This window comes from Thalassophryne amazonica, chromosome 20 (assembly GCF_902500255.1).
Source record: "Thalassophryne amazonica chromosome 20, fThaAma1.1, whole genome shotgun sequence".
Lineage (NCBI taxonomy): Eukaryota > Metazoa > Chordata > Actinopteri > Batrachoidiformes > Batrachoididae > Thalassophryne > Thalassophryne amazonica.
Window position 1 is genome coordinate 23,429,108 of NC_047122.1, and position 27,908 is coordinate 23,457,015.

At 45.9% G+C, this 27,908-nt stretch overlaps 1 protein-coding gene across 8 annotated transcripts in view; it reads right to left on the reverse strand.

The window, feature by feature from the left end:
* Window positions 1–27,908, reverse strand: part of LOC117501702 — a 145,632-nt gene that overhangs the window by 50,215 nt on the left and 67,509 nt on the right. For 6 of the 8 annotated variants that reach the window (XM_034160662.1, XM_034160667.1, XM_034160665.1 and 3 more), the window contains one exon: window positions 9,422–9,459. In XM_034160662.1, coding sequence (XP_034016553.1) covers window positions 9,422–9,459 — 38 coding nt within the window. The remainder of the gene's footprint in view (window positions 1–9,421; window positions 9,460–27,908) is intronic. The other 2 variants (XM_034160666.1, XM_034160663.1) reach the window with 1 other exon arrangement.

The window sequence follows — 27,908 nt, forward strand, 5'->3', positions numbered from 1 at the left end:
TGCTGCACCCAAAGCTGATTAGTCGAGGCTGGCATTTCCTCGCTCTTGATCGGCTGAGCACACCTGGCTTAATTAACAGTGGATGGGGCGGAGAGAAGACAGGTGATCACCAGGAGTAGGGTTTGTGTGCCGAGTTACAAGAGTTGTTAGCAGCTGGTCTTTAGGGAGTTGTTGTGTGTACCATAGTGCCGGCAATGTTATTTGGGACATTTGACAATAATATCTATAAATGTGGTCTATCAACATGGGCGGGGCTTCTCAACTTTATCGCTTCTTGTGCAACTTTTAATTTAAAAACGTCATTTCCAGACGAGTGCACCTGAATATTAGCTGCACCCACCAATTTTAAAAAGAAAAAAAAATGTACATAAATAAGGTCACATTTGTCAAAAAGCCGCAGGTCTCCACGTTGTAACATGAGATATTTACACAGAAAGATGTTAGACAGAAAGATTTTTTTAAGTTTTAATTAAATAAGTACCGTAAATGCTTTTTTTTTTTCCCCTGAAGGTGTTATACGCAAATACTGACGTGCACGTCCTCCAGCACGCGCGCAGTGTTGCGTGGCGTCTCTGCTCCACACGGAGAACTGAGTAATTTTAACTTTTTCTTGAGATTTCATCGCGTGCAGCCAGGATCACCTGGAGTCTGTGGTAAATGAAACGTTAGTGAGGCACCATGACTTTTTCAACTTGTTGTGCAAAGACAGAGACCCGGTGGGGAAGGATGGGTAGTGACAGAAGCTACGCTGACTAATCTGATGGCGCAACTCTGGCACAAAGTGCCAGAGAAGGACTTTTCTTCAACCACTACAAGGAATTAAATTACAATGAATCCACTAAAACGAACAGGTAAGACCTTATATTTATCATAAATTCCGGACTATAGAGCGCACCTGAATATTAGCCGCACCCACCAATTTTAAAAAGAAAAAGAAATTTTACTTAAATAGGCCGCACTTATATACAGTAGTGTTCAGAATAATAGTAGTGCTATGTGACTAAAAAGATTAATCCAGGTTTTGAGTATACGAGGTCTGTTAGAAAACTATCCGACCTTTTTATTTTTTAAAAAACGATATGGATTTGAATCATGTGCGCTTGCATCAGCCAAGCTTGAACCTTCGTGCGCATGCGTGATTTTTTTCACGCCTGTCGGTTGCGTCATTCGCCTGTGGGCAGGCTTTGAGTGAGCACTGGGCCACCCCTCTCGTAGGATTTTCATTGTCAGGAAAATGGCTGAGCGATTGGAGCAGCGCTGAATCAAATTTTTCCAGAAACTGTGAGAGACAGCCAAGTGGAAACCATTCGGAAGATTCAGACGGCTTTCGGTGAAGATACTCTGGGCGTCACACAGATTAAGGATCATTACAACCAGATTAAAGACGGCCCACAGCGGCGCAGGGTGTGCCGCACTCCGAGCGGCCATCGACAGGCTGAAACGAACAGATCATTTCCAAAGTGAAGGCTGTGTTGATCCGGGACGTTGTCTGACTACCAGAGAAATTGTGGAAGAGGTGGACATCAGCACTTTTGCGGCACATTCCACTGTTACAGGAGATTTTGTAATGAAAGACGTGCGGAGGAATTTGCGCGTCGGGACGGAGCCGCTCATGGCGCACAACAAAAAGCACGTCCGTGTTGGAAACCATTTGGAAGATTCAGACGGCTTTCGGTGGCTTTTCAGTCGAGTGAGTATCCGAGAAATTGTGTAACAGCTGGGCATGTCACAACTTGTCCTGTGAGACTTCCAACACGGAGGTGTTTTTTGTTGTGCGCCATTGCGGCTCCGTGCCGACACGAACTCTTCTGCAATATCTCTGGTAGTCAGATGACGTCCCGGATCAACACAGCCTTCACTTTAGAAATGATCTGGTAGTTTCAGCCTGTCGATGGCTGCTCGGAACGCGGCGCACCCTGTGCCGCTGTGGGCCGTCTTTAATCCGGTTGTAATGATCCTTAATCTGTGTGACGCCCAGAGTATCTTCACCGAAAGCCATCTGAATCTTCCGAATGGTTTCCACCTGGCTGTCTCTCACAGTTTCTGGAAAAATTTGATTCAGCGCTGCTCGTCGCTCAGCCATTTTCCTGACAATGAAAATCCGACGAGGGGGGTGGACCAGTGGTCACTCAAAGCATGCCCACAGGCGAATGATGCAACCAACAGGCGTGAAAAAACTCACGCATGTGCACGAAGGTTCAAGCTTGGCTGATGCAAGCGCACATGATTCAAATCCATATAGTTTTTTAAAAAATAAAAAGGTCGGATAGTTTTCTAACAGACCTCGTATTTCTTACGGTTACATGGGAAACAAGGTACCAGTAGATTCTCACAAATCCAACAAGACCAAGCATTCATGATATGCACACTCTTAAGGCTATGAAATTGGGCTATTAGTAAAAAAAGGCAGAAAAGGGGGTGTTCACAATAATAGTAGCATCTGCTGTTGATGCTACAAACTCAAAACTATTATGTTCAAACTGCTTTTTTAGCAATCCTGTGAATCACTAAACTAGTATTTAGTTGTATAACCACAGTTTTTCATGATTTCTTCACATCTGTGAGGCATTAATTTTGTTGGTTTGGAACCAAGAGTTTGCTCATTTATTAGTGTGATTGGGGTCATTGTCTTGTTGAAACACTCATTTCAAGGGCATGTCCTCTTCAGCATAAGGCAACATGACCTCTTCAAGTATTTTGACATATCCAAACTGATCCATGATACCTGGTATGCGATATAGGCCCAACACCATAGTAGGAGAAACATGCCCATATCATGATGCTTGCACCACCATGCTTCACTGTCTTCACTGTGAACTGTGGCTTGAATTCAGAGTTTGGGGGTCATCTCACAAACTGTCTGCAACCCTTGGACCCAAAAAGAACAATTTTACTCTCATCAGTCCACAAAATATTCCTCCGTTTCTCTTTAGGCCAGTTGATGTGTTCTTTGGCAAATTGTAACCTCTTCTGCACATCTTTTATTTAACAGAGGGACTTTGTGTGGGATTCTTGCAAATAAATTAGCTTCACACAGACGTCTTCTAACTGTCACAGCACTTACAGTTAACTCCAGACTGTCTTTGATCATCCTGGAGCTGATCAATGGGTAAGCCTTTGCCATTCTGGTTATTCTTCTATCCATTTTGATGGTTGTTTTCTGTTTTCTTCCACGTGTCTCTGGTTTTTTGTCCATTTTAAGGCACTGGAGATCATTGTAGATGAACAGCCTATAATATTTTGCACCTGCGTATAAGTTTTCCCCTCTCCAATCAACTTTTTAATCAAACTACGCTGTTCTTCTGAACAATGTCTTGAACGGCCCATTTTCCTCGGGCTTTCAAAGAGAAAAGCATGTTCAACAGGTGCTGGCTTCATCCTTAAATAGGGGACACCTGATTCACACCTGTTTGTTCCACAAAATTGATGAACTCACTGAATGAATGCCACACTACTATTATTATGAACACCCCCTTTTCTACTTTTTTTTTACTAATAGCCCAATTTCATAGCCTTAAGAGTGTGCATATCATGAATGCTTGGTCTTGTTGGATTTGTGAGAATCTACTGAATCTACTGGTACCTTGTTTCCCATGTAACAATAAGAAATATACTCAAAACCTGGATTAATCTTTTTAGTCACATAGCACTACTATTATTCTGAACACTACTGTATAAGCCGCGGGTCTCCATGTTGTAACATGCGATATTTACACAGAAAGATGGTAGACAAAAAGATTTTTTTAACTTTTAATTAAATACGTACCGTGGGAGGAGACGGAAGCTCCGAAGACTAATCCGACGGCGCAACTCTGGCACAAAGTGCCGGAGAGGGACTTTTCTTCAGCCACTACAAGGAATTAAAGTATGAAGAATCCACTAAAATGAACAGGTAAGGCCTTATATTTACTCTGTGTGTGAATTTATGTCGCATGAGGACCGCAGCGTTCAGGAAATCATCTGACAGCATCAACTGACATATTTCAACTTATGAGAAAGCCTGTAAAAATCCATAAATTAGCCGCATCATTGTTTAAGTCGCAGTGTTCATAGCGTGTGAAAAAAGTAGTGCCTTATAGTCCGGAAATTACGGTAAGCATTTTTTGAAGCGCCAGAACTAAGCTGTTGAAAATGATGCAGCGTGTCACATTAGTCATATCATTCCATAAAATATTCTTTCCAACATCCAGACTGTTCAAAAACTGATAGTTTGAAGTCAGATGTAAGACAAGTCTGGACACTACAAATTGTTATGTGTACTTCTCACAGCAGAGGATACAGAAAAATTAACAATGAACCAGGTTTATTTATAAAAACCTGAACCAATGGATACCATTAAAAACCTGGACTCCATTACTGTTCTGCCCTCAAATGTTATATCAAATAAAATGCACACAAAGAAAGGGAACTTTTAAAAGCGTTTATTTTAATGTCAAGTCCTTTGGAGCACCCTAAAAACGTTTTACACTTTCAGCTTGTTAGTGCAGCCATAGCATTCAAAGCCACAGATCACCGCATGAGCGGTGGAACAGAATAAAGTCTTACCCTTTATGTCAAGGAAAATGCCAAGCTTAATCCCCTCTACAAAAATAAAATAATAAAGTTGCTGATGTTACAGAGGAGACTCGTGCAGTATTTAACAAAAACGGCAGATTTCTGATCTTCAGCATGTGATTATTGCTGCAGTGTGGCATATTCAGTGGTGGGCACAGTTCAGCTAATCCGCTAACAGATAATTATCGAAGCTTATGTTTTTGTTACCGGATTAGCTTTTCAGATAACTTTTAAAACCATCAGTAGACCAATTATCTTCCGATAAATTTAGTTCCGATAACTTTCAGTCCGCTAACATGTTTTTGCTGGTAAAGTAAGCAAAGTTTAACGATCACTGTCATGTGTTTGTGGCAGACTGGTTGTCGCTTGCTGATGACATCATCATTAAGCGCAAGACATGATTGGCCGGTCGTTGCAGGGAGCATTGTGGGTAGTGTAGTTCAGGTTCACTACTGTGTTACCGGCCGCTCGACACAAAAAGAAAACGGACTAATTTTAACATTATTTTATTCTATTTCTTTGTGGATGATGGGATAATTTAATTGCCAAGTTACTTTCTGAAAATGCCACATTTACCGCTGTGTAATCGAGGCATATTGTTTTGGCAAGATTTGGATTAGAGCAACACAACCTCAGTCATCAGCAGACCAACGCTGATGACATTGCGACTAAATTTTGTAAACGTCTTTTGTCCAATATATGAACAAAAAAACTTTCCATAGTTGATGGTATGAGATATGAGGGAGACGTAGCGGGAAATAAAGCCACCCCCAGCTTCTGCCGCCGATAACGTCATTTCACGAATTTTCAATGATGGATTTCATAAAAATATAGCAATCCTTCAGTCAGTAAATACAATGAACCGGATTTTAGTGGTTTGCATTTGGATTTCAAACTAAAGCCTTTTACGAACATTCCTCCTCAATTAGATTTCGACCAGGACCTTTCCAGTAGTGCAGGCTGAAAACAGACAACATGCGAAGCCGTCCAGAGGATCCACGTTGGGTTTCCGCTAACCGTAGCGTAGAACTGGGTCAGCGTGGGACACACAGCTTCCCTGTGGAGTTCTGGTGAGTGTAATTTTACTGACACGTAGGATTTGTTTCACATTCAGAAGGGACGATGAGGGAATTGTACAAATCAGCCAAATCAAAACGTAAAACTTAAGTAAGGACTCTGAGGCAAATACTGACGTGGAACTGTTCTTAAATCCATCCCGGCTCATCTAAATCCAACTGGCTGTAAAAGTGCTGATTTAGCTGTGTTCTATTAAAGGGATGTGTACTCCGATGAATTATTACTTTGTCAGGTTTATACCTGAGGCCATCAAATATGGCCACTGGGTATTGCGAAGGCTTTGCATCCGTACATCCATCCATTTGTGCTCAGCATAAGTCCAGTCCTATTACTGCTAGAGTTTTCAAATTCACGGGGAACATTCTTGGGACACAGACCTTGGACAAGTTCAAAGATGGCCAACCTTGACCTATTTTAAGAAGCATTTTAAGAGGTTAAAAGTCACATGCTGTTTCAATCTGTTTTGTTTTTGAGTGGCAGGGGTGACAGCCAATCAGAGTAGAGCTGCACCATGACGTCAGTGGCAGGTCTCTCCAAAACCGCTTCATTTTGTGTGTTTATATACATGTTCTCATATATTATGTAAAAGCTAGTGAGAAATAAACACTTCTAAAACTGAAAACGTGGTTTTTGTAACCCGATAACATCTCTGGAGTCATTTGCAAGACATTTTGTGAACATTAGCATGCACGCTAACTTCGGCTAACTCACAGCTCACTTCCTATGGAGTTAAAGTTGACTCATTAATATCTGCAAATGCACAGAGGGTGATTTACAAATATTCCTTAATTTGCACAACTTCTGCTCTTGTCAAAAGCTCATGTGTATATATATATATACACACACACACACACACACACATGCGCAAGGCCTCCTGCAGACGCTGTTAAAATGTAAATAATGTTATTTATTGATTGACTGATAGAAGGGCTTTATTAAACATGTACAAATTGTATGTAAGACAATAGGATCTAATAATTAATTAAACAACTGCAAATTATGAAGAACACAATGTTCATATGGCTGAGGGTATTTTAACATTGCTTTATATTTTTAGTTTCAATGATGATGTTGAGAATTGTTTTCCTTTTTGAAAATTCTCCTCTCCAGTACTCTGGAACAGACCTTACCGGGGAGGCTGAGGAGTGTGATCCCCGTATAGTTGGAACACCCCCTCCGGTCCCCCTTCTTAAACAGAGGGACCACCACCCCGGTCTGCCAATCCAGAGGCACTGTCCCCGATCGCCACGCGATGTTGCAGAGGCGTGTCAGCCAAGACAGCCCCACAACATCCAGAGACTTAAGGTACTCAGGACGGATTTCATCCACCCCAGGAGCCTTGCCACCGAGGAGCTTTCTAACCACCTCGGTGACTTCGGCCTGGGTAATGGATGAGTCCTCCTCCAAGTCCCCAGTCTCTGCTTCCTCTTCGGAAGACGTGACGATGGGATTGAGGAGATCCTCGAAGTACTCCTTCCACCGCCCGACAACATCCCCAGTCAGGGTCAACAGCTCCCCACCCGCACCGTAAACAGTGCTGGTGGAGAGCTGCTTCCGCCTCCTGAGGCGTCGTACGGTTTGCCAGAATCTCTTCGAGGCCGACCGACAGTCCTCCTCCATAGCCTCTCCGAACTCCTCCCAGACCCGAGTTTTTGCCTCTGCGACCGCACGGGCTGCGGCACGCTTGGCCTGCCGGTACCTGTCAGCTGCCTCTGGGGTCCCACCTACCAACAAAGATAAGTAGGACTCCTTCTTCAGCTTGATGGCATCCCTTACTTCCGGTGTCCACCACCGGGTTCGGGGATTGCAGCCGCGACAGGTACCAGAGACCTTGCGACCACAGCTATGAGCAGCCGCATCGACAATCGACATCGGCAATAAGCAATGCGACCCCAGCTCTCCGTCTCTCCCCGTGGGCGAGGCCAGAAAAATGAAGCGTCCAGCCCCTCTCCAGGAGTTGGGTACCAGAGCCCAAGCTGTGCGTGGAGGTGAGCCCGACTATCTCTAGTCGGTATCTCTCAACCTCCCGCACAAGCTCAGGCTCTTTCCCCCCTAGCAAAGTGACATTCCACGTCCCAACAGCCAGGGGCTGTGAGCATGGACCGGGCCGCCGGGCCACCCGCCCTCGACCGCCACCCAATCCTCTCTGCACTCGACCCCCATGGCCCCCTCTGCAGGTGGTGAACCCACAGGAGGACGGGCCCACGTCACTCTTTCGGGCTGAGCCCGGCCGGGCCCCATGGGCTAAGGCCCAACCACCAGGCGCTCGTGCGCGAGCCCCAACCCCAGGCCTGGCTCCAGGGTGGGACCCCAGCTCCGCCATACCGGGCGACGTCATGGTCCTTGATCTTTTACTGGTCATGGAGGTTCTGAACTGCCCTTAGTCTGACCCGTCACCTAGGACCTGTTTGCCTTGGGAGACCCTACAGGGAGCACAAAGCCCCCGACAACATAGCTCCTAGGATCATCCGGATACACAAAATCCCCCACCACGATAAGGTGGCAGCTAGAGGGGGAGCACACTGTATTCGGTTATGAATATTACTATTATACTGCAGTGTCAATATGCAATGGGCAGAAAGAGGTTTTTTTGGCAATTATTCATACTTAATGTTTGAATTTGATAGATAAATGCCAGTTTAACTTAAAGACAAATATTCAGATTTTCACTGGTTACAGACAGAGCTGATGTTTTCGTTCACGTTTTTCTATGAGGCAACGGGGAAGCTTCATTTTTTAATTAATGTTTTTGATAAACGTTAATCTTTTACAGACAAATTCTGATGTGATGTGTGTGGACAGGTCTTTATTTAATTCATTGTGCTCCTGCTGGTTCTTTTTCTCAATATTTGTTTTCCAATAAAACCAAGTGTTTTGGCAAAAAGAACAAATGACCTTTTTGCCCATGTGCCTTTTCCGTATCACAGTGGTCATTAATTCATAATGCTCATGCTGGTTCTTGGCCATAATTGACCTGTCAGAATCTTGTTGATGCTTAAAATGAGGGCTGGAAGGTGTCATCCCTCATTTTCAGTTCCAAAAAAGGATTCCAACCAAGAGCCGGCGTCATGCGTGATTTTGTCATTGTCAAAATGGCTGCCTGGAGGAATGTCTCCCCAGCATTCAACTCCAGGAATGGGATCACTCAAGTGAATACGAAAAGATGATGTTATTGTTGCCTTGGAGAGTTTTTAAGGTCACTTCAATCCCCAGAAGCCTCACTGGCTGGATGGGTGAAGTGGTCCTTACTGTCTTGGAGAGGGTTGAAAGCACAAGCACAGAACCTGGTGCAAATTTCTGATTTCATATAACTGACTCTTTTCCACCTTTTTCAAACAATCCATACTTTCTGTCCAAAATGCACATTGTTCTCAAAGGTGTGTCCTTCGTTCTTCAGATGAAGACTGATTATTGAGTCTTGGTGAATGCTGGCTTCTGGGAACCAAACTGACACCAGTTAATTCTTACTCAATCTCTACTGTTGTCTCAATAACTCCACATACAGGCAACCGTGCTTCATTTAGAGCTACCTAACCTTCCTGCAGGCCGAGGATGTTCATCCCAGAGCAGAAGGTGCTCTGGGTGAGACACAGTGCCTATTTTTCTTCTCCCTAAAACTCTGCAGAGACAACAGACGATACTCTCGTGTGGTATTATTTCTGTCTGCAGAATGTGCAGATGGAAGCAGAGACCTGAGAACACTGTGAAATATCCTGTCAACTCAGTGTTAAGAAAAGCAGGAAATAGATTAGGTGTGAAAGTAGTTTAAAAAAACTAAACTGAGCTTTACCTGATCCCCATCTTTCCGTACCGGCACTGCATCCGCTGCTGGAGAGAAAAAACAGAGAGATGAATTAAAGACAATTTAATTATCAGAGCTGCCTCTGTATTTGCTTGAGAAACTGAAAGAATAGGACACAAATATCCAGTAAGCCCACAACACATCAACGTGTCGCCAATCTGCAACAGGAGCGGGCAAGAGAGGAGAAAACATTAGAGAGAGGAGAACGCGCCACGATAATAACGTGAAACTGACACAGCCTTCAGCGGACTCACTGAGGGGAAAAGAGACAAAGCTGAGGAGTTTAAGGATAAAATAGGATTAATTATTCATGCTGCGCTCTGCATCTAGGGGCACCGCCGGTTACAAAGGCCAGACATGATTCTAAAATATGTCAGACAATGACAAAGGAAGGCAGTATCACCAGTAACGCTGCGTGTCTATAATTTAACAGGAGTTAAAGGAAAACCATAGTTTTTTCATCGATTTTATCCAAAAGTATCTGTCTTTCTTGTTCTACTCCCTCTATAACTTGCTTTTAAGTATCTGTCTTTCTTGTTCTACTCCCTCTATAACTTGCTTTTGGTGCAGCTGAACCGTTACTACCTCGATGAGTGGAGGCCAGTACAGAAAGTATTCAAAATACATGCTGCAAAATACATATGGGTGATTCTTAGACTACGGGCACTTATTATGTCCTTTGATCATATTGTATGAAAAACAGAAAAAAGGGGAAACTTCACACTTTTATAGTTATCTTTACAATGAAAGTGTTTTAAGAAATTTGTTCTAGTAGTCTATGATGACTTTTTCACCTTTTTTCAGCATCATTATATGCAAATATTGCCGTTTTGTGCTTGTCCCACACCCAGACTTTTGATCTTCAATAATAAAAATGAATGGTAAAAAAACATTTTTTCTAACGTTTTAAAATATCTCTGAATCAAATATCAATAAATAATCAAAACATAATTGGGGTATTCAATGTCATACAACTGTTGTGATTTTTTTAAACAAAATGTAGTTGTCCCACACTATTGCCGTAATTTCCACCACAACACTGTAATGTCCCTTTAAACAGTTTGTATGAAAGATTGTTTGGGTAGTTTCTATGGAGATAAACAGTGACATCAGAGCACATGTATATAGCGCCAAATCACAACAAACAGTTGCCCCAAGGCGCTTTATACTGTAAGGCAATGGTGTGGTGGAAATTACATTTACAAGGCCAATAGTGCCCGTAGTTAAAGAATCACCCATATATGCCTTTAAAAATGTAAGTTTGATGTCACTCCCTCAACTCTGAAGCACCCAAGGATCCTCCAAAGAGACCTAGTACCAAGATCATCCAGTCCTTACCTTAGGTCACTGGTGAGGGTCCAAATGTCTGACAACCAGACAGGAAGGGCCCCTTCACACATAGTACGAATGTGGTCGAATTGCGCATGAAGTGTGCATGAAGCAGGAATTGTATGCAATACGTGTAAAATTGTAGCTGCTTGTAACACCTCGTACACCTGTTGCTACAACTATTTGTGCACACCAGCAGTTGAAAGACATGGTGTGCGCTGAGAGAGCCCATCGAACCCTCTCACAGCAGGTGTCGGCCAAATTCCAGCTGACACACACGAACATCTGACACCGCTCGCTTGGCACTTAGAAAATGTGTGGCCATTCGAGCTATTAGCACAACAACAGTCAGCAGACAATCACTGTCAAGCTGGATATGAAATTTGTCTAAGTGCCCCACGAGTGTGGCTTTGCAAACAAACACAGTGACACGTTGGTGTGTGCGCTGAACTGATGGGGTGTGTCCACTGACAGGAGCAGCTGTGGAGATCTGTGGTTCTGGACGTCCCAGCTGGAGAACACGTACTGTGTTTGGATGGACATGAACTAACAACCATCCACTGTGACGTGCATGTCTCTGCTTGCTGTCCTCACGTGGACATACATAAAAACATATATCACTGTTGCAATGGGCTGCAGCAAGCGAGTGCATGCCATGCACATTGACATGCTACTCCAGGTCAAATGGACTGTCAGATCATAACATTCAGCAGGTGATCTGAATGTCATGGCACTCACGTGAGCTCTGTTCCACATGATGCGGTGTCTGTTCTGCAGCACGCCGTTCTCAAGACACACTTGTCAGACAGGACACACACACAGGGCCGGCTGGACACACCGCCAGCAGATGTGGACGTGATAAGAGAGCCCTGCTTCTCATTCATGTCATTTCATGACTGTACGTCTGTGACCATGGGTCATCTACAGAGGAACAGATGGATCATACTTGTATTGCCCGCTTGATAAGAGGGATTCAATAAAATGCTATGTTTTTATATATGGTGTGTGGTTGTATTTTTTTTTTAATACGCCCATATCCTTCTTGATATCAGGCATTTTCCTGCACCTTTTACAGGACAGTGATGGTAGCTCAGTGGTAACGTTTCTAGCTGGTAATCAGAGCTTTAGGAAATTGCAGTTTAGAATACTGTTCGTGGCATGTATTTTTTTTTCACAACAGCTGTGCGATGTGGTGACATATGCTGCAGCTGCTCGCACTGTGTTCCCGTGTGTTATGTGGGCCGCTGAAGAGGAGGTACTGCTGGCCCACCACCACCAGAGGGCGCCCTGCTTGGAGTGCGGGCTCCAAGCACGAGAGGGCGCCAGACCCAGAAGAAGTGACAGCTATCACTCATCGCACCAGCTGTCACTCATCATCATCACCATAAAGGCCGGACTGCAACTCCACCTCCTCGCCGAGAAATCAACTACCATTGGAAAGGTAGTATGCAGTGGACTTCCGCATCGCGGCAGCGAGGTCCGGCTGGAATAACGTTGTGCTCCGCGCCGCCTTCGTAAATGGACTGTCTCTGGTCCTAAAGGAGCACCTGCTGGCTAAGGAGGAACCGCGGGATTTTGACGGGCTTGTCGATTTGGTTATACGCTTAGACAACCGTTTGAATGAGCATCGTCGGGAGCAGGCCGGGGGGCGTGACCGGGCACAAGCCGTCCCTCCCCCTTCCGGTTCCGAAAGGGTGACGTTGTCCCCACGCTTCACTGCCAGAGAGCTCCGTGTGGCTACAGCTCCCCCTGCTGAGGAGGCTATGGACACGAGCAGGGCCAAAATAAAAACAAACGTCAGACAAAGGAGGCTGGCCCGCGGGGAATGTTTTGTCTGCGGCTCTTGTGAGCATATGCAGAAGGACTGCCCCAAAACGGTCAAACTACAACGCCCGTCCTTAGAAACTGGGCTAAGGGTGGGTCATAACACGCACGCGGGCAAACCCCGCAAATCTGCACGAATCCCAGTAACGATCCTTTGTGGGGATTTAACTGCTTCACGCCCCAGCACTGGTAGACACGGGGTCGGAAGGGAATCTGCTAGATAGCAGATAGGCAAAGGAAGTAGGGCTCCCCCTGGTGGCTCTGCCGGCACCATTGCAGGTGCGAGCACTAGATGGCACCCTGCTTCCATTAATCACACATCAGACACAGCCAGTGACTTTGGTTGTGTCTGGAAATCACAGGGAGGAGATAGTGTTCCATGTAACACCTTCTACCTCCCGAGTGATTTTGGGATTTCCATGGATGGTGAAGCACAATCCCCGGATAGATTGGCCATCCGGGGTTGTGACGCAGTGGAGCGAAACCTGCCACCGGGAGTGTTTAGGATCCTCGGTTCCTCCCGGCACGACGGCTAATGAGGAGGTTAAAGTCCCCCCCAATCTATCGGCGGTGCCAAAGGAGTACCATGATCTGGCTGACGTTTTCAGCAAAGATCTGGCGCTCACTCTTCCCCCGCACCAACCGTACGATTGTGCCATCGATTTGGTCCCGGGCGCTGAGTACCCATCCAGTAGGTTGTACAACCTCTCACGTCAGGAACGCAAATCAATGGAGACCTACATCCGGGACTCTTTAGCTGCCGGGCTGATCCGGAACTCCACCTCCCAGATGGGTGCTGGTTTCTTTTTTGTGGGTAAAAAGGACGGCGGACTCCGTCCATGCATTGATTACAGAGGGCTGAACGAAATCACGGTTCGCAACCGATACCCGTTACCTCTGTTGGATTCAGTGTTCACGCCCCTGCATGGAGCCCAAATTTTCACTAAATTGGATCTTAGAAACGCGTACCACCTGGTTCGGATCCGGAAGGGAGACGAATGGAAGACGGCATTCAACACCCCGTTAGGTCACTTTGAGTACCTGGTCATCCCGTGCAGCCTCACTAACACCCCCCGCGACGTTCCAAGCTTTGGTAAATGACGTCTTGCGTGACTTCCTGCATCGGTTCGTCTTCGTATATCTGGACGATATACTCATCTTTTCCCCGGACCCTGAGACCCATGTCCAGCATGTATGTCAGGTCCTACAGCGGTTGTTGGAGAACCGGCTGTTTGTGAAGGGCGAGAAGTGCGAGTTCCACCGCACTTCTTTGTCCTTCCTGGGGTTCATCATCTCCTCCAACTCCGTCGCCCCTGATCCGGCCAAGGTTGCGGCGGTGAGAGATTGGCCCCAACCAACAAGCCGCAGGAAACTACAGCAGTTCCTCGGCTTTGCAAATTTCTACAGGAGGTTCATTAAAGGTTACAGTCAGGTAGTTAGCCCCCTGACTGCCCTGACCTCCACCAAGGTCCCCTTCGCCTGGTCGGATCGGTGCGAAGCCGCGTTCCAGGAGTTGAAACGCCGGTTCTCGACTGCACCAGTTCTGGTACAGCCTGATCCTGATCGCCAGTACATAGTGGAAGTGGACGCCTCTGACTCAGGGATAGGAGCCGTGCTGTCCCAGAGCGTGGAGGCTGATAAGGTTCTCCATCCTTGTGCCTATTTTTCCCGCAGGTTGACCCCAGCTGAATGGAACTATGACGTCGGCAATCAGGAGCTCCTCGCGGTGAAGGAGGCTCTTGAAGAGTGGAGACACCTGCTGGAGGGGGCATCGTTGCCCTTCACGGTTTTCATGGACCATCGTAACCTGGAGTACATCCGGACCGCCAAGCGGCTGAACCCCAGGCAAGCCCGCTGGTCTCTGTTCTTCGGGCGCTTTGACTTCCAGATCACTTACCGCCCCTGGACCAAAAACCAAAAATCAGATGCATTGTCCCGGGTGCACGAAGAAGAAGCCAAAGCGGGGCTGTCGAACCACCCAGACCATCATCCCCAAGTCCACTGTCGTGGCCACCCTCTCCTGGGACGTGGAGAAGACCGTCCGGGAGGCCCTGGCAAGGAGCCCGGACCCGGGGACCGGCCCCAAGAACAGACTGTACGTCCCACCAGAGGCAAGAGCTGCAGTATTGGACTTCTGTCACGGGTCCAAGCTGTCCTGTCATCCCGGAGTGCATAGGACCGTGGCAGTAGTCCAGCAGCACTTCTGGTGGGCGTCCCTGGAAACCGACGTCCGGGACTACGTCCAGGCCTGTACCATCTGCGCCAGGGGCAAGGCAGACCATCGGAGGACTTCGGGACTCCTCCAACCCCTGCCGGTGCCTCATCGCCCCTGGTCTCACGTCGGCCTGGACTTCATCATGGGCCTCCCACCGTCCCAGGGCAACACCGTAATTCTCATGATAGTGGACCGGTTCTCCAAGGCGGCTCACTTCGTGGCCCTCCCGAAGCTCCCGACGGCCCAGGAGACGGCAGACCTCCTGGTCCACCACGTCATGCGGCTGCATGGGATACCATCGGACATCGTTTCAGATCGTGGTCCCCAGTTCTCTTCGCAGGTGTGGAAGAGTTTCTGTAAGGAGCTGGGGGCCACCGTGAGTCTCTCGTCCGGGTACCACCCCCAGACAAACGGCCAGGCAGAGCGGGCCAACCAGGAGCTGGAGCAGGCCCTTCGATGCGTCACCTCCGCACACCCGGCGGCCTGGAGTCACCATCTGGCCTGGATCGAGTATGCCCATAACAGCCAAGTTTCGTCTGCTACCGGCCTCTCCCCTTTTGAGGCATGTTTGGGGTACCAGCCCCCATTGTTCCCGCTGGTGGAGGGAGAGGTCGGTGTGCCCTCGGTCCAGGCCCACCTCAGGAGGTGCCGCCGGGTGTGGCGGACCGCCCGCTCTGCCCTGTTGAAGGCCCGGGCGAGGGCCAAGACCCATGCGGACCGCCGGCGTTCCCTGGCCCCCACATACCAGCCCGGGCAGGAGGTGTGGCTTTCAACAAAGGACATCCCTCTTTGTGTGGACTCCCCTAAGTTGAAGGACAGATACATTGGACCATTTACAATCCTCAAAATCATCAACCCGGCCGCAGTGAAGCTCCAACTCCCAGCTTCACTGCGGATCCACCCTGTATTCCACGTGTCCCGTATCAAGCCACACCACACCTCGCCCCTCTGTGCACCTGGACCTACGCCGCCTCCTGCGCGGCTCATCGACGGGGAGCCTGCTTGGACAGTCCGCAGGCTCCTGGATGTCCGTCGTAAGGGCCGGGGGTTCCAATATCTGGTGGACTGGGAGGGGTATGGACCTGAAGAACGCTCCTGGGTGAAGAGGAGCTTCATGCTGGACCCGGCCCTCCTGGCCGATTTCTACAAACGACACCCGGACAAGCCAGGTCGGGCGCCAGGAGGTGCCCGTTGAGGGGGGGGTCCTGTTATGTGGGCCGCTGAAGAGGAGGTACTGCTGGCCCACCACCACCAGAGGGTGCCCTGCTTGGAGTGCGGGCTCCAAGCACGAGAGGGCGCCAGACCCAGAAGAAGTGACAGCTGTCACTCATCGCACCAGCTGTCACTCATCATCATCACCATAAAGGCCGGACTGCAACTCCACCTCCTCGCCGAGAAATCGACTACCATTGGAAAGGTAATTTCTCTGCTGACTAACACTTTGTGTGTAATAACCTGAACTTCTATTGCAGCTGTTTTCCTGGAGTGTTGCCTTGTCTGGAGGATTGGCGTTTGGTGTGACAGCGACGGCTTCGCCTCACATCCCAACCCAGATAAGTGGTTGACCAGGAGCTGCACGAGTGTGTGTGATTGGAGGTGGAGGTGCTCCCTCCTAACTGTGTTTGGACTGTGGATTACTGAGTGTGCGGACTCACACTCATACATCTTATCTCTGCTTTCTGCCAGCAGTACCAGGGTCGACAGCCGAAGACAGAGGCCACCTGGGGACTCGGGACTTGGCGGCTCCGGTGTTCTTCAGACCGTTGGTGGTGGAAGCCGTGTGGGACGCGGCTTCTCTCTCGTCGGGGGTCTTCTATCTTCGAGCCTGCCCACACGTCACCTGGTGTTAATTGACTGTGCAAATTCTGTGAATTTAGTTGTGTATTATCACAACATTAAATTGTTACTTTTTGGCTTACTCATTGTCCGTTCATTTGCACCCCCTGTTGTGGGTCCGTGCTACGACACCTTCACAACACTGTGTGCACGAAACCATCGCAGTGGGTTCGTTCACACCTGCCCTTTGGCTCAATGTTTTCGTGGTTCGCTCATACTAGCTGTTCTGCCGTGATTCACCCTGATTTGTACGTATTTGTACTATGTGTGATGAGGCCCTAATACAGGGCACACCAGGATCCTAAAGACTTGGACGTACGTTCTTCTCCAAACATATCAACATGACCAAACACCTCTGACCTTTGACCTCATGACTCCATCAGATCTTCCCATGTGTTTCTCAATCTCAAAGGCAGAGGACCTGGAGACATGAATACCACTGCAGAAATAAGTGAATCTGAGTCCAGGAAGTCATCAAAAACCAGGGCCTGTATTCACAAAGCATCCTAACACTAAAAGTAGCTCTTATAGATGTCATTTTAAGAAAAGTCTTACAATTCCTTCAATTCTTGGACATTTCTTAGAAGTTTCCCTTGGTAAGATAAAAGCTATTCACAAAGCATCTTAGACCTAAGAGGGCTCTTAAGGTGACAAACTGTTAAGAGGAGGGAGGAGGACTTATAAGAAGCCTAAGAGTGCCTTAAACAGACAAGATGGTGGTGGGAAGACAGAGAGGAAGGAGAGACATTCTCATGACATTAAATTCTTGATATTAAATTCTTTTCATAATTGCACATTTCTTAATACAGTTATATAATCGGTTGACTTTACTGTCCATTTATAACTAGAAGCTGTCGCTACAACCATTTGTGCACACAAGCAGCTGAAAGACAGCGAGTGCCCTGCTCGTGCTCATTCGATCCCCTTCTCAGCAGGTGGCCAAATTCCAGGTGTCTCACAGGAATATCCAACACCTCTCGCTGGACACTTAGAAAAGGCGGGGCTATTCGCGCTCCTGGTATGAGAGTAGAGAGCAGCTAACCACATTCGTGCTGCCTGTGAAATTTGTCTAAGTGCAACGTGAGTGTGGCGTCACCTAGCAAAACACATGGGCGTGACTCTGCCAAACGCCCCCCACACACATAAATGGCTTGTGGAGTGTGCCCCCCCCCCCCCCCCACACACACACACACACACCATGGATCCAACATTGAGTTTGGTCGCTGTCCAGTGCAGTGCTCTGCTGGGACATCTGACTGCAGTGGACTGCAGCTCAGCTGGTGAATACACAATGCACATGTGTGTGCGGGCGCTCACACCCTCATCACATGCTGATAATTATGTACCAACACGATCTCATGAGGACCGGCCATCATCTGAGCGTGCAGCACGGTGTGAAGTCAGCCGAGCAGGCTGATGCCACGTCCACCACGTAAATTGTAGTTTACATGACAGACAGAAGGAGCGGAGAATAAATAAAACAATTAAGGGTAAAGGTGTGAACCCATTCTTTTTTCTTTTTTTTTAAATTCTTTTTGATTTTGTCATACTGGGCTGTTTCATCTGAAGTGAGTTGCTGAAACACTGTAGTTGCTGGTTATGTTTCAGTAATAAAACATCAACTCATATGTGACATTTGCAGAACTGAAGCTGTATGAAGATTAAATGGCATAAAGAGCCAGCTGTTACTCTCCAGTGAATCTGCTTAGAAACACTGTCTTTCATGCAGAGAAAATTCAACCAACAGATTTCAAATTGGATTAATTAACTGTTCCATGCTTTGACACATTGGGTCATGATGATATGAGCCAGCGAGGCCCAAGACGTTAAAGGATATTAGTTTTTAAGTGCAGATGAAAGGAGAGACATCCCCTTGTTAACACAAATTATAACCTGTATCTCTGAGATCAGATTTTTCTCTGAGATAACGTTGCAACTCCTGTTGGATCCTGAATGTGCAGTAGAGGCTGAGTGAAGTGCTCTGAATTATGTCTAAATAAAGGAAGAGATAAGAGTGCTTGGGTGGAAAAGTAATTGAAGATCATTCTAAGTGTCTTGAACACTCCACTATTCCAAGTTAAAAGGCCTGTTGCCGTCTTCCATCATTTCTTTGATGAAAGACTCATTATAGTGTATTGAACAGTTGAAATCAATAATGAGTCACTTATTAGTCCATTTTCCACTGCCAACCGATATTTCTTTCATATTATCAACATTTGGTCCAACATCCACATTGATTCTGAGCTTTGGGCTATTTCCACCCCTGCTGCAGGGAACGCTGCCAGTTGACGGTGCCTAAAAATACCTCAGCCTTCATACTCCGTCAGTGGAGACTTGCCAAGATTTCCATCCAAATCAATACCAATAAAACTCTTCCAGACAGCAGACAGGGAGCTGTATCACCATAATTCAGGGTTCCAAGGTGCAGTGTCAAGGCAGAATTCAACAAACTGAAGATTTGCCCCAAGTCGTTCTTTGGACAATTTTTTTAAAAAACAATTTCTTGAATTGCTGTATCTCCAAAGCTGGCAAAGGCAGGACTGTTTTACTGTTTCCTTTAAACTTTATTTTTTAACATTGCAAAATAAATGTTGTGTTCAGGCATATAACAGGTTTGTCTCTTTCTCAACACTTCAAAGACACCTCTTTGATATTTGAAGGTGCATGTTGACCCTCCACCTCTGCCAAGTCTTAGTCATAGTTTTGTCACAAAAATGAACCCTGACCAGAGGGTGTTGCTAGACATACAAATAAGGACAATATTATCAGCCCCCTGATGACATTAAAAAAAAATTTTTTTACAGAGTAGTATTAATTGTCACCTGTTTTTAGTCTTAGCCTTGTGTCAAAACCCCTTTTAAGTTTTAGTCCTATCATTCATAGAGCATTTTTATTTAGTCATGTTTTTGTTGACTACAAGTCTGGGTCTGTATTAAGATTTTCAGAGAGCTTCCAACTAAGCCTAAAGATTCACAGCAAGGAAAATTAGCATTAGGGCCCCTTCACACATAACACAAAAGACGCAGAAACCAGAAGAAAATCCGCAAAACAAAAATGAAATGGGGAACTGCGAAACATTCCACCTGCTGTCGGGAGGGATGCAGTCGGACAGGTGTGCTCAATACTGCCGTGACTGTATTGCACATGCTCGTGTTCGTGGGCACGAACACAGTGCGAGCACGTGGAAAATCACGCACACAGCAGCAGAGCAAAATATTTAAAAAACACCACAGTTTATAATACTTAATTCCTATTATAAAGCACGGACTTAGATGTCGCCTAGATGTATACCAGGAAGTAATAAAATGGCATGGATTAATGTTCACCCTTTTATGTTTTTCGTGAATTACCTGATGCGCCCCTCTCATGAAGACATCAGCCGGGCTCCCATCTCATGAGGAGTCGGCTCCCATGTCATAAACGCCTCAACCGGCATGACGTGTCCAGTGGGCAGTGATCCACTGGTGACCCCGTTGCAAATGTGATATGTGTTTTAATTATTACAATGTGGGGAAATCCCGCAGATATACGTGCCTCGTGGTGGCATCCCTTGAGGTGATTTTCTGCATGGCACGATATTCACCAGCATTGCGGTGCGCTGAAGCAATATGTGCTTTAATTTATTTCCACATGAGGACAGCAAGCTGACGTCCGCACCTCACAGCAATGTTATGCCAGGTCATATACTACAAGCCAGTACAGGTGTTCCCCAGCTGTGACTTTCGAGCAGATATCTGAACAGCTGCATGTCGCAGGGGGACACGCCCACCTTTGTCTGCAAACCTCTCAGCTCACTGAAAAACAGGCTCACTTTCTGTTCCTTTATACTGTGATTTTCATTTTATGTATGTATTATTCTTTGTTTGTCCTGCATCTGTATGATATCTCTGTTTATATTGTAACACCTTGCATGCACTGTCACGTCCAGCTGACAGTTGGCAGTCAGCTGACAGGCGCTGTGTGTCCACAACAAAGTCTATGAGCAAAGCAATCACAAATGAATGAGTTAACACCTTTACCCTTATTTGTTTTATTTATTTTCCACTCCTTCTGTCTGTCATGTAAACTACAATTTATGTGGCAGACGTGACATCAGCCTGCTCGGGCGGCTTCATACCGTCACACTCCTGTTGCACTTAAACAAATTTCACAGACAGCTCGAATGTGGTCAGCTGCTCTCTACTCTCGTACCAGGAGAGCAAATAGCCCCACCTTTTCTAAGCGTCCAGCGAGGGGTGCTAGATGTCGTGTGTGACACCTGAAATTTGGCCGACACCTGCCGAGAAGGGGATGAATGGACAGTAAAATCAACCGATCAAATAACCCAAACTGCATTTAGAAATGTCTTTTTTTTTTTTCTTTCAGCTGCTCCTGTCAGGGGTCGCCACAGCAGATCAGTTGTTTCCATCTCACCGTTTCCTCTGAATCCTCCTCTGTCACACCAACCACCTGCATGTCCTCCCTCAGCACATCCATAAACCTCCTCTTTGGTCTCCCTCTTCTCCTCCTGCCTTGTGGCTCCATCCGCAGCATCCTTCTCCCCATATACCCTGGGTCCCTCCTCCGCACATCTCAATCTCGCCTTTCTGACTTTGTCTCCAAACCGTCCCACCTGAGCTGTCCCTCTGATATGTTCATTCCTAATCCTGTCCATTCTTGTCACTCCCAAAGAGAATCAACATCTTCAGCTCTGCCACCTCCAGCTCTGCCTCCTGTCTTTTTGTTAGTTCCACCGTCTCTAAGCTGTGCAACATAGCTGGTCTCACTACTGTCTTGTAGACTTTCCCCTTCAGTCTTGCTAATAATCCTCGGTCACAAATCACTCCTGCCACCTTTCTCCACCCACTCCACCCTGCCTGCACTCTGTTCTTCACCTCTCTATCACACTCTCCATTACTTTGGACAGTCGACCCCAAGTAATTAAACTCATCTACTTTCACCACTTCTACTCCTTGTAACCACTACTGCAGTGGGCTCCCTCTCATTCACGCACATGTACTCAGTCTTAGTCATACTGACTTTCATTCCCATGTTCTCCAGAGCATATCTGCACCTCTCCAGACTAGACTCAACTTGCTCTCTACTCTCACTACAGATCACAATGTCATCTGCAAACATCATAGACCAGGGGTGCCCAAGTTTGGTCCTCGAGATCTTCCTTCCTGAGACTCTTAGTTATCTCCCTGCTCCAACACACCTGAATCCAATGAAAGGCCCATTAAAAGCCTGCTAACGAGTCTTTCATTCTTCTTTACCTCTAAAGTCATCCTACAAACCACCATCCTATGCTGTCTAGCTACACTCTCTACTACAACCAACTTACAGTCTCTGATTTCTTTTAGCTTGCATCTCCTATAAAGAATGTAGTCCACCTGTGTGCACCTTCCTCCACTCTTATATGTTACCCTGTGCTCCTCCCTTTTCTTAAAGTAGGTATTCACCACAGCCATTTCCATCCTTTTTGCAAAATCAACTACCATCTGCCATTCCACAATGTTGTCCTTGAAACCATATCTACCCATTACTTCCTCATCACCTCGGTTCCCTTCACCAACATGCCCATTGAAGTCCGCTCCTATCACCACTCTTTCATGCTTGGGCACACTCTCCACCACCTCATTTAACACACTCCAGAAATCTTCTTTCTCCTTCATCTCACAACCTACCTGTGGGGCATATGCACTGATGACATTCATCATCACCCCTTCAATTTCCAACTTCACACTCATCACCCTGTCAGACACTCGCTTAACCTCCAACACACTCTTAACATACTCTGACCCCAACACCACTTCTCTTCCTACCCTCACCGTGGTACAACAACTTGAACCTACAGCAGATGCTCCTGCTCTTACTTCCCTTCCACTTGGTCTCTTGCACACACAATATGTCTACCTTTCTCCTTTCCATCATATCAGCCAGCTCTCTCCCTTTACCAGTCATACTACCAACATTCAAAGTCCCCACTCTCATTTTCACACTTCTAGTTTTCCTCTTCTCCCACTGTCTGTGGCAACCTGGTCTCACGGCAAATATACATGAATCTATTGGTTCCCGACAAAAAGTGCCTCATTTTCATCACGGCAGCACAACTTCATTCTAATTCATTCCGTGATGGCTGTATGAAATTAAAAGTGAATCGGGGGGTCGGGGTGGTTATGGTTAGGGTGGGGGGGAAAGAGTAGGATTAGGTTATGGTTAAGGTTAGGGTTGGGGTAGGAGTAGGGTTAGTAATAGTGAGTTAAAAAAAACCTGTCATGAAAATTTGACTCATTTCGTGACGGGAGCACGAAAAAAGAAAAACATAAGACTGGGCTGTCTGTGGACACGTTCTCCTCCACTTCTTCTTCTTCGCCCAGCAGTAGCCCAATTTCCACCGGCATCCTGTTGGGCAACAGCACCGTGGCGGATGTTGTTAACCTGGACCTTGACCAATCCGGTACAGAAATTCGATTCTTAGTCTGCATGGTTGGGTTGGCTTGTTTTACACCAGATGCCCTTCCTGACACAACTCTCCTCATTTATCTGGGCTTGGGACCGGCACTGGTGAAAATAATTTAATGTCATCATGATGAAACTCAGCAAAATTAAATGAATTGTTACACAGCTTCAAAATGTTTGAACGCACCTCATTCAAATGCCAATTATTATATTGATTATCTTATTGTTATGTTTACTCTCCATGATGGTAATTTTATGACTTAATGTATTTGATATTAATGGTGGATAGAGACTCAGCTGTCAGCAATTCTTATGATTGCTGGCATCCTTATGAAAAGCGGTTTGTCTTCGCAGAATCATAATTGCTTCTGTGTGCAAAGTACAATAGTGTAAATATCCGAAAAAGAAGAAGGATGTTTAGAAATGCTGTGCTGAAAATTCCTTGCTCTGTGGAAAAAAGCACTTGGTAAAATTTTGGAAAAAACATTAAATTTTATAGGGGAGCTAATAATTTTGTCCTCATCTGTATAGCGCCTCCTGGGCAGTCACCCCACCTGACCTTGTTACGTATATCGCCTTTTTAAAGCCTGTATGTATGAAATGTGATATAGTATGTGCTGTACCTGTTTCCCTTGCTTAGCCCATAGCCCATTATTACTGCCACAATCTACTAAAACAACTCATAAATGTAAAAATGTATATACCAATATAGTTAAAAAAAGGAAGTCCCTTTATACTTCTGGAAGAATAAACCATCATTTTGGAGATGCCAAAGGTGTTGTGGCTGGCGTGCCTGGCTGGCTTTTGTTTGTCTTCTGGTTCTGTCTTTTGGTTTTCCTCCCAGGTGGTGCGCATTTGGGACTGAGTGGCTGTGTGGCTGAGTTACCAGGACCTCACCCTGATTACCTGAGGCTGATCAGGTGCGGCTCGTCAGGACTTACAGCTGTGGTGCATCTACACGGATTGGAACATGGTGGCATTTAAGTCTGGAGTACACAGTGTGTATTTGCCAGAGACTCGACCTTGTGACCAGACGGGTGAGATCGTCGTCTCGAGAGCCATCTCATCATCAGTGGATGCAGAGAACGTCCAGGTTTGATGCATGGTCTGTGAAAGAGGAGGGGGTGAGGTCTCACGCTCGTCAGCACACTTCCTGGGGTACGTTAAGTTTTGTGACTAACATTTGTACAGTCAGTAAATGTGGTGTCCCTCACACCTTATTATATTGAGCTGTATGTTGGTCGTTTAATCAGCTTCCACTGCAGTGGAGTTTGTGAACAGGGTGTTCCATGCCTGCAGGGTGGGAAGCTGATTAGCAATTAAACCAGGAAGTGTTTGCTGTTTGTACACCTTTGAGCGGTCTCTCTGTGTGTGGAGCGTGAACTCACATGATGATTTCTTCTTTCACAGACTCGGTTTGTCGCGGCCACCTGGGGGGTGTCGGCGGGGTCCTTGGGTCCGAACTGGTTCTGGCTCCGGACCGTTAGTGCTGCTGGGAGCACACCGCAATTACCACCTCGCAGACCGCGCACTTATTTGTTTGTATATTTCCACATCACTGTTATGTTTATTAAACTCTGTTATCCTTTGTACCGTGCTCTGCTTATTTCATACTGGGTCCTTCAAACGCTGGTCGGTTCTCCAGGCTGCGTCCGACACATAACAAAAGGATACATTTTGATTGTTTCCACTCAACACCTTTATGATGTGCAGAGGCAAAATCACAAAAGTCGTCTTACTGTACAACTACTTATAGATCTGACTTTACATTCTAAATACCCAATTCATTGTTGCAATTGGGCTAGGGGAGATAGCCAGTTAGCTTATTCAGTAGCGGGTATCTCTGTCTAGTCTTGGGAAGAAATGGAGAAGTAAAAATTCGCTACAGGCCATGAGACCCATTGCTGCTGGTGCTTATCTCTGGATTAGAGACATAGAACTTTACTGATCCCTTGAGAAGACTCCCTCAGCATTGTATAGCAGCACACAGGGTAAGAAGCACACCAAGTATCAAAAGTGAAAAAAAGAAAAACAGTTTTCAAAAATATAAATACAAACACACAATATAAATACTATACATACTGAAACGACTCTACGACTCTCCCCAGGTGGGACGCCAATCCATTGCAGCTCACATCTCCAGCCAAGGGCAGCACCAAGGACACAAAACACAGACAGGTATTCTAAAGCACAGACCTGGAATGGAATCCTGGCCTGTATGTTGGCAGTCCAACTCCTACCCCACAGTGCCACGAGGAGATATATTCAACTTTGTTAGTTTCACTCTCTGTCAGTGTTAATGAAAGACTTACAGTCTTAGTCAAGACTCTCTTCTCTGTGAGTACATTTGAGATTCCACCCAGGGGATCCTGTAGGCCATTTATTCCGCAGGCGTGTGGATGCACGTATAAACTCACATACACAGTGAAGACCTCCAAAGTTCATGATGCTTCCTGATGGAATCGGAAGAGAGGCATGAGAGACAGCACGAAAGAGAAAGAAAGGAGGCCAACACAGCTAGGAGACTGATTAAAGATCAAACTACAGGCCAGAGATGAGAACAGAACAAGAAGAGCTGCTGGGTAGATAAGATGATGATTGAAGAAGGAAGGGTACTGATGTGTCGCTATGGTAATGCTGACCAGGAGAAAAGCACTGTTATGTGGAAACTGGGCATGTTAAGCTGGGATTTCTTGCTGCAGCACCTAAGTCACACACTGAAAAAAAGAGAAAGTTTGAACCAACTTAAAAAAGTGTTACAATTTGTAAAAACCTGAATGAATTAAGTTGTTTGAACTTAAGTTTGTAAGTTAGAATTGATTTAACTTTCAAACCTAAGTTCAAACAACTTAATTCATTCAAGTTTTTACAAATTGTAACACTTTTTTAAGTTGGTTCAAACATTCTCTTTTTTCAGTGCATTTAACTTGGAAACTCAATAGGGTGAAAACTACGAAGGCCCTCAACATCCTACTGGATCATTTTAAACTAACAGGACACCCAGAGCAATAATCATCAACAGTATTACCATCAACACCTGACGGACAGGACGGTCACCACAGTTCTTTTTGTCCCATCACGCCTGTGTGCACTGTTGTGGCCACTTCAATGTGGATTTACCGAAAACAAAGTTTGGAATCAGGCAATATGGGAGCATAACCTACAACAAGATGTTCAAGTGGTTAAAACGGTGGGCTTGTGCCCAGAGGATCCTTGGTTCAAATCCCATTCAGACCAAAAAAAAAAAAATCAAATTATGACATAATGCAAGAACTGGGAAATAAATAGCTCATTGGACAGAGCAGGTTTTCTTTCGACCAAAGGGTCAGAAGACCAAATCCCACTTACTCCTGTCTGTGTCTCTGAGAGCAAGACACTAATTCCAAATCGCAGATGGTCTCCGGCCTTCAGATATCTCAGCTCGTGGTTGGTGGTACATTAGTTCACCCAGCTTCAATCCAGGTGTGGAGTAGGCAGCTCAGTGGATAAGGAGCTGCAGACCTGGGTTCAATTCACAATCATGCTATCTGGCTGTGTCCTTGGAGAAGACATTTCATCTGCATTGTCACAGTCTAAATAGCTATAAGTGGGTCCAAGCCCAGGCTGTGGTATAATTTTTGATGGACTGACATCCAGCTGTAATGAACTACACCCATTTAATTTTTAAATTAAAAACATTGCTCAACGTGTCTGGCAAACCGATTTGAGGCACAAACTTTGTCTTCCCTTAGAGATTCTTGCCTAAAAGAATCTTGTAGGCTGTTTAGCAGGAAGCTGCTATTGATCATACTTTGATGTCTCGGTTCAATTTCCCAAAGAGCTTCTGCTTTCCTGCCAAACGTCAACACTGATGCCCTTACAAGCTTTAGACTGCAAACAGCCTGAAGAAAAATGTCTCAGGGGTTTTCGGAAAACAAATAAGAGAAGGAATCCCATTTCAAAACAAAGACACTCAAACTCTATCACTGCTTATTTACAACAGCAGGGTTGATCCCTTCTTGTATCTGCTACCAGGTTAATAGGCCAGAACTGAGGGGCAGCATGGTGGCTTAGTGGTTAGCACTGCTGCCTCACAGCAAGAAGGTCATGGGATCGATTCCCACCTGTGGCCTTTCTATGTGGAGTTTGCATGTTCTCAGTTCAGTCTAATGAAGAGAGACACTAATAAATGTTCTGGATGTGGATTCTGATTAATTTCTTGAACTGCTTTAAAGAAATGATGTGCACTTTTGACATTTCAATCAATATCTCAAAAATTTTCAGCCGATGGAGCATGTAGAGCTGGTCCAGTGTGCCGCGACCAGGACGAAAACCACACTGCTTCTCCTGAATCCAAGGTTCGACCATTGTCTTCGACCTTTTGTCTGACTTAGTGCTTAGCTCAGATAAGATAATTATAGTGGGCGATTTTAACATCCACACAGATGCTGAGAATGACAGCCTCAACACTGCATTTAATCTATTATTAGACTCTATCGGCTTTGCTCAAAAAGTAAATGAGTCCACCCACCACTTTAATCATATTTTAGATCTTGTTCTGACTTATGGTATGGAAATAGAAGACTTAACAGTATTCCCTGAAAACTCCCTTCTGTCTGATCATTTTTTAATAACATTTACATTTACCCTGATGGACTACCCTGCAGTGGGGAATAAGTTTCATTACACTAGAAGTCTTTCAGAAAGCGCTGTAACTAGGTTTAAGGATATGATTCCTTCTTTATGTTCTCTAATGTCATATACCAACACAGAGCAGAGTAGCTACCTAAACTCTGTAAGGGAGTTAGAGTATCTCGTCAATAGTTTTACATCCTCATTGAAGACAACTTT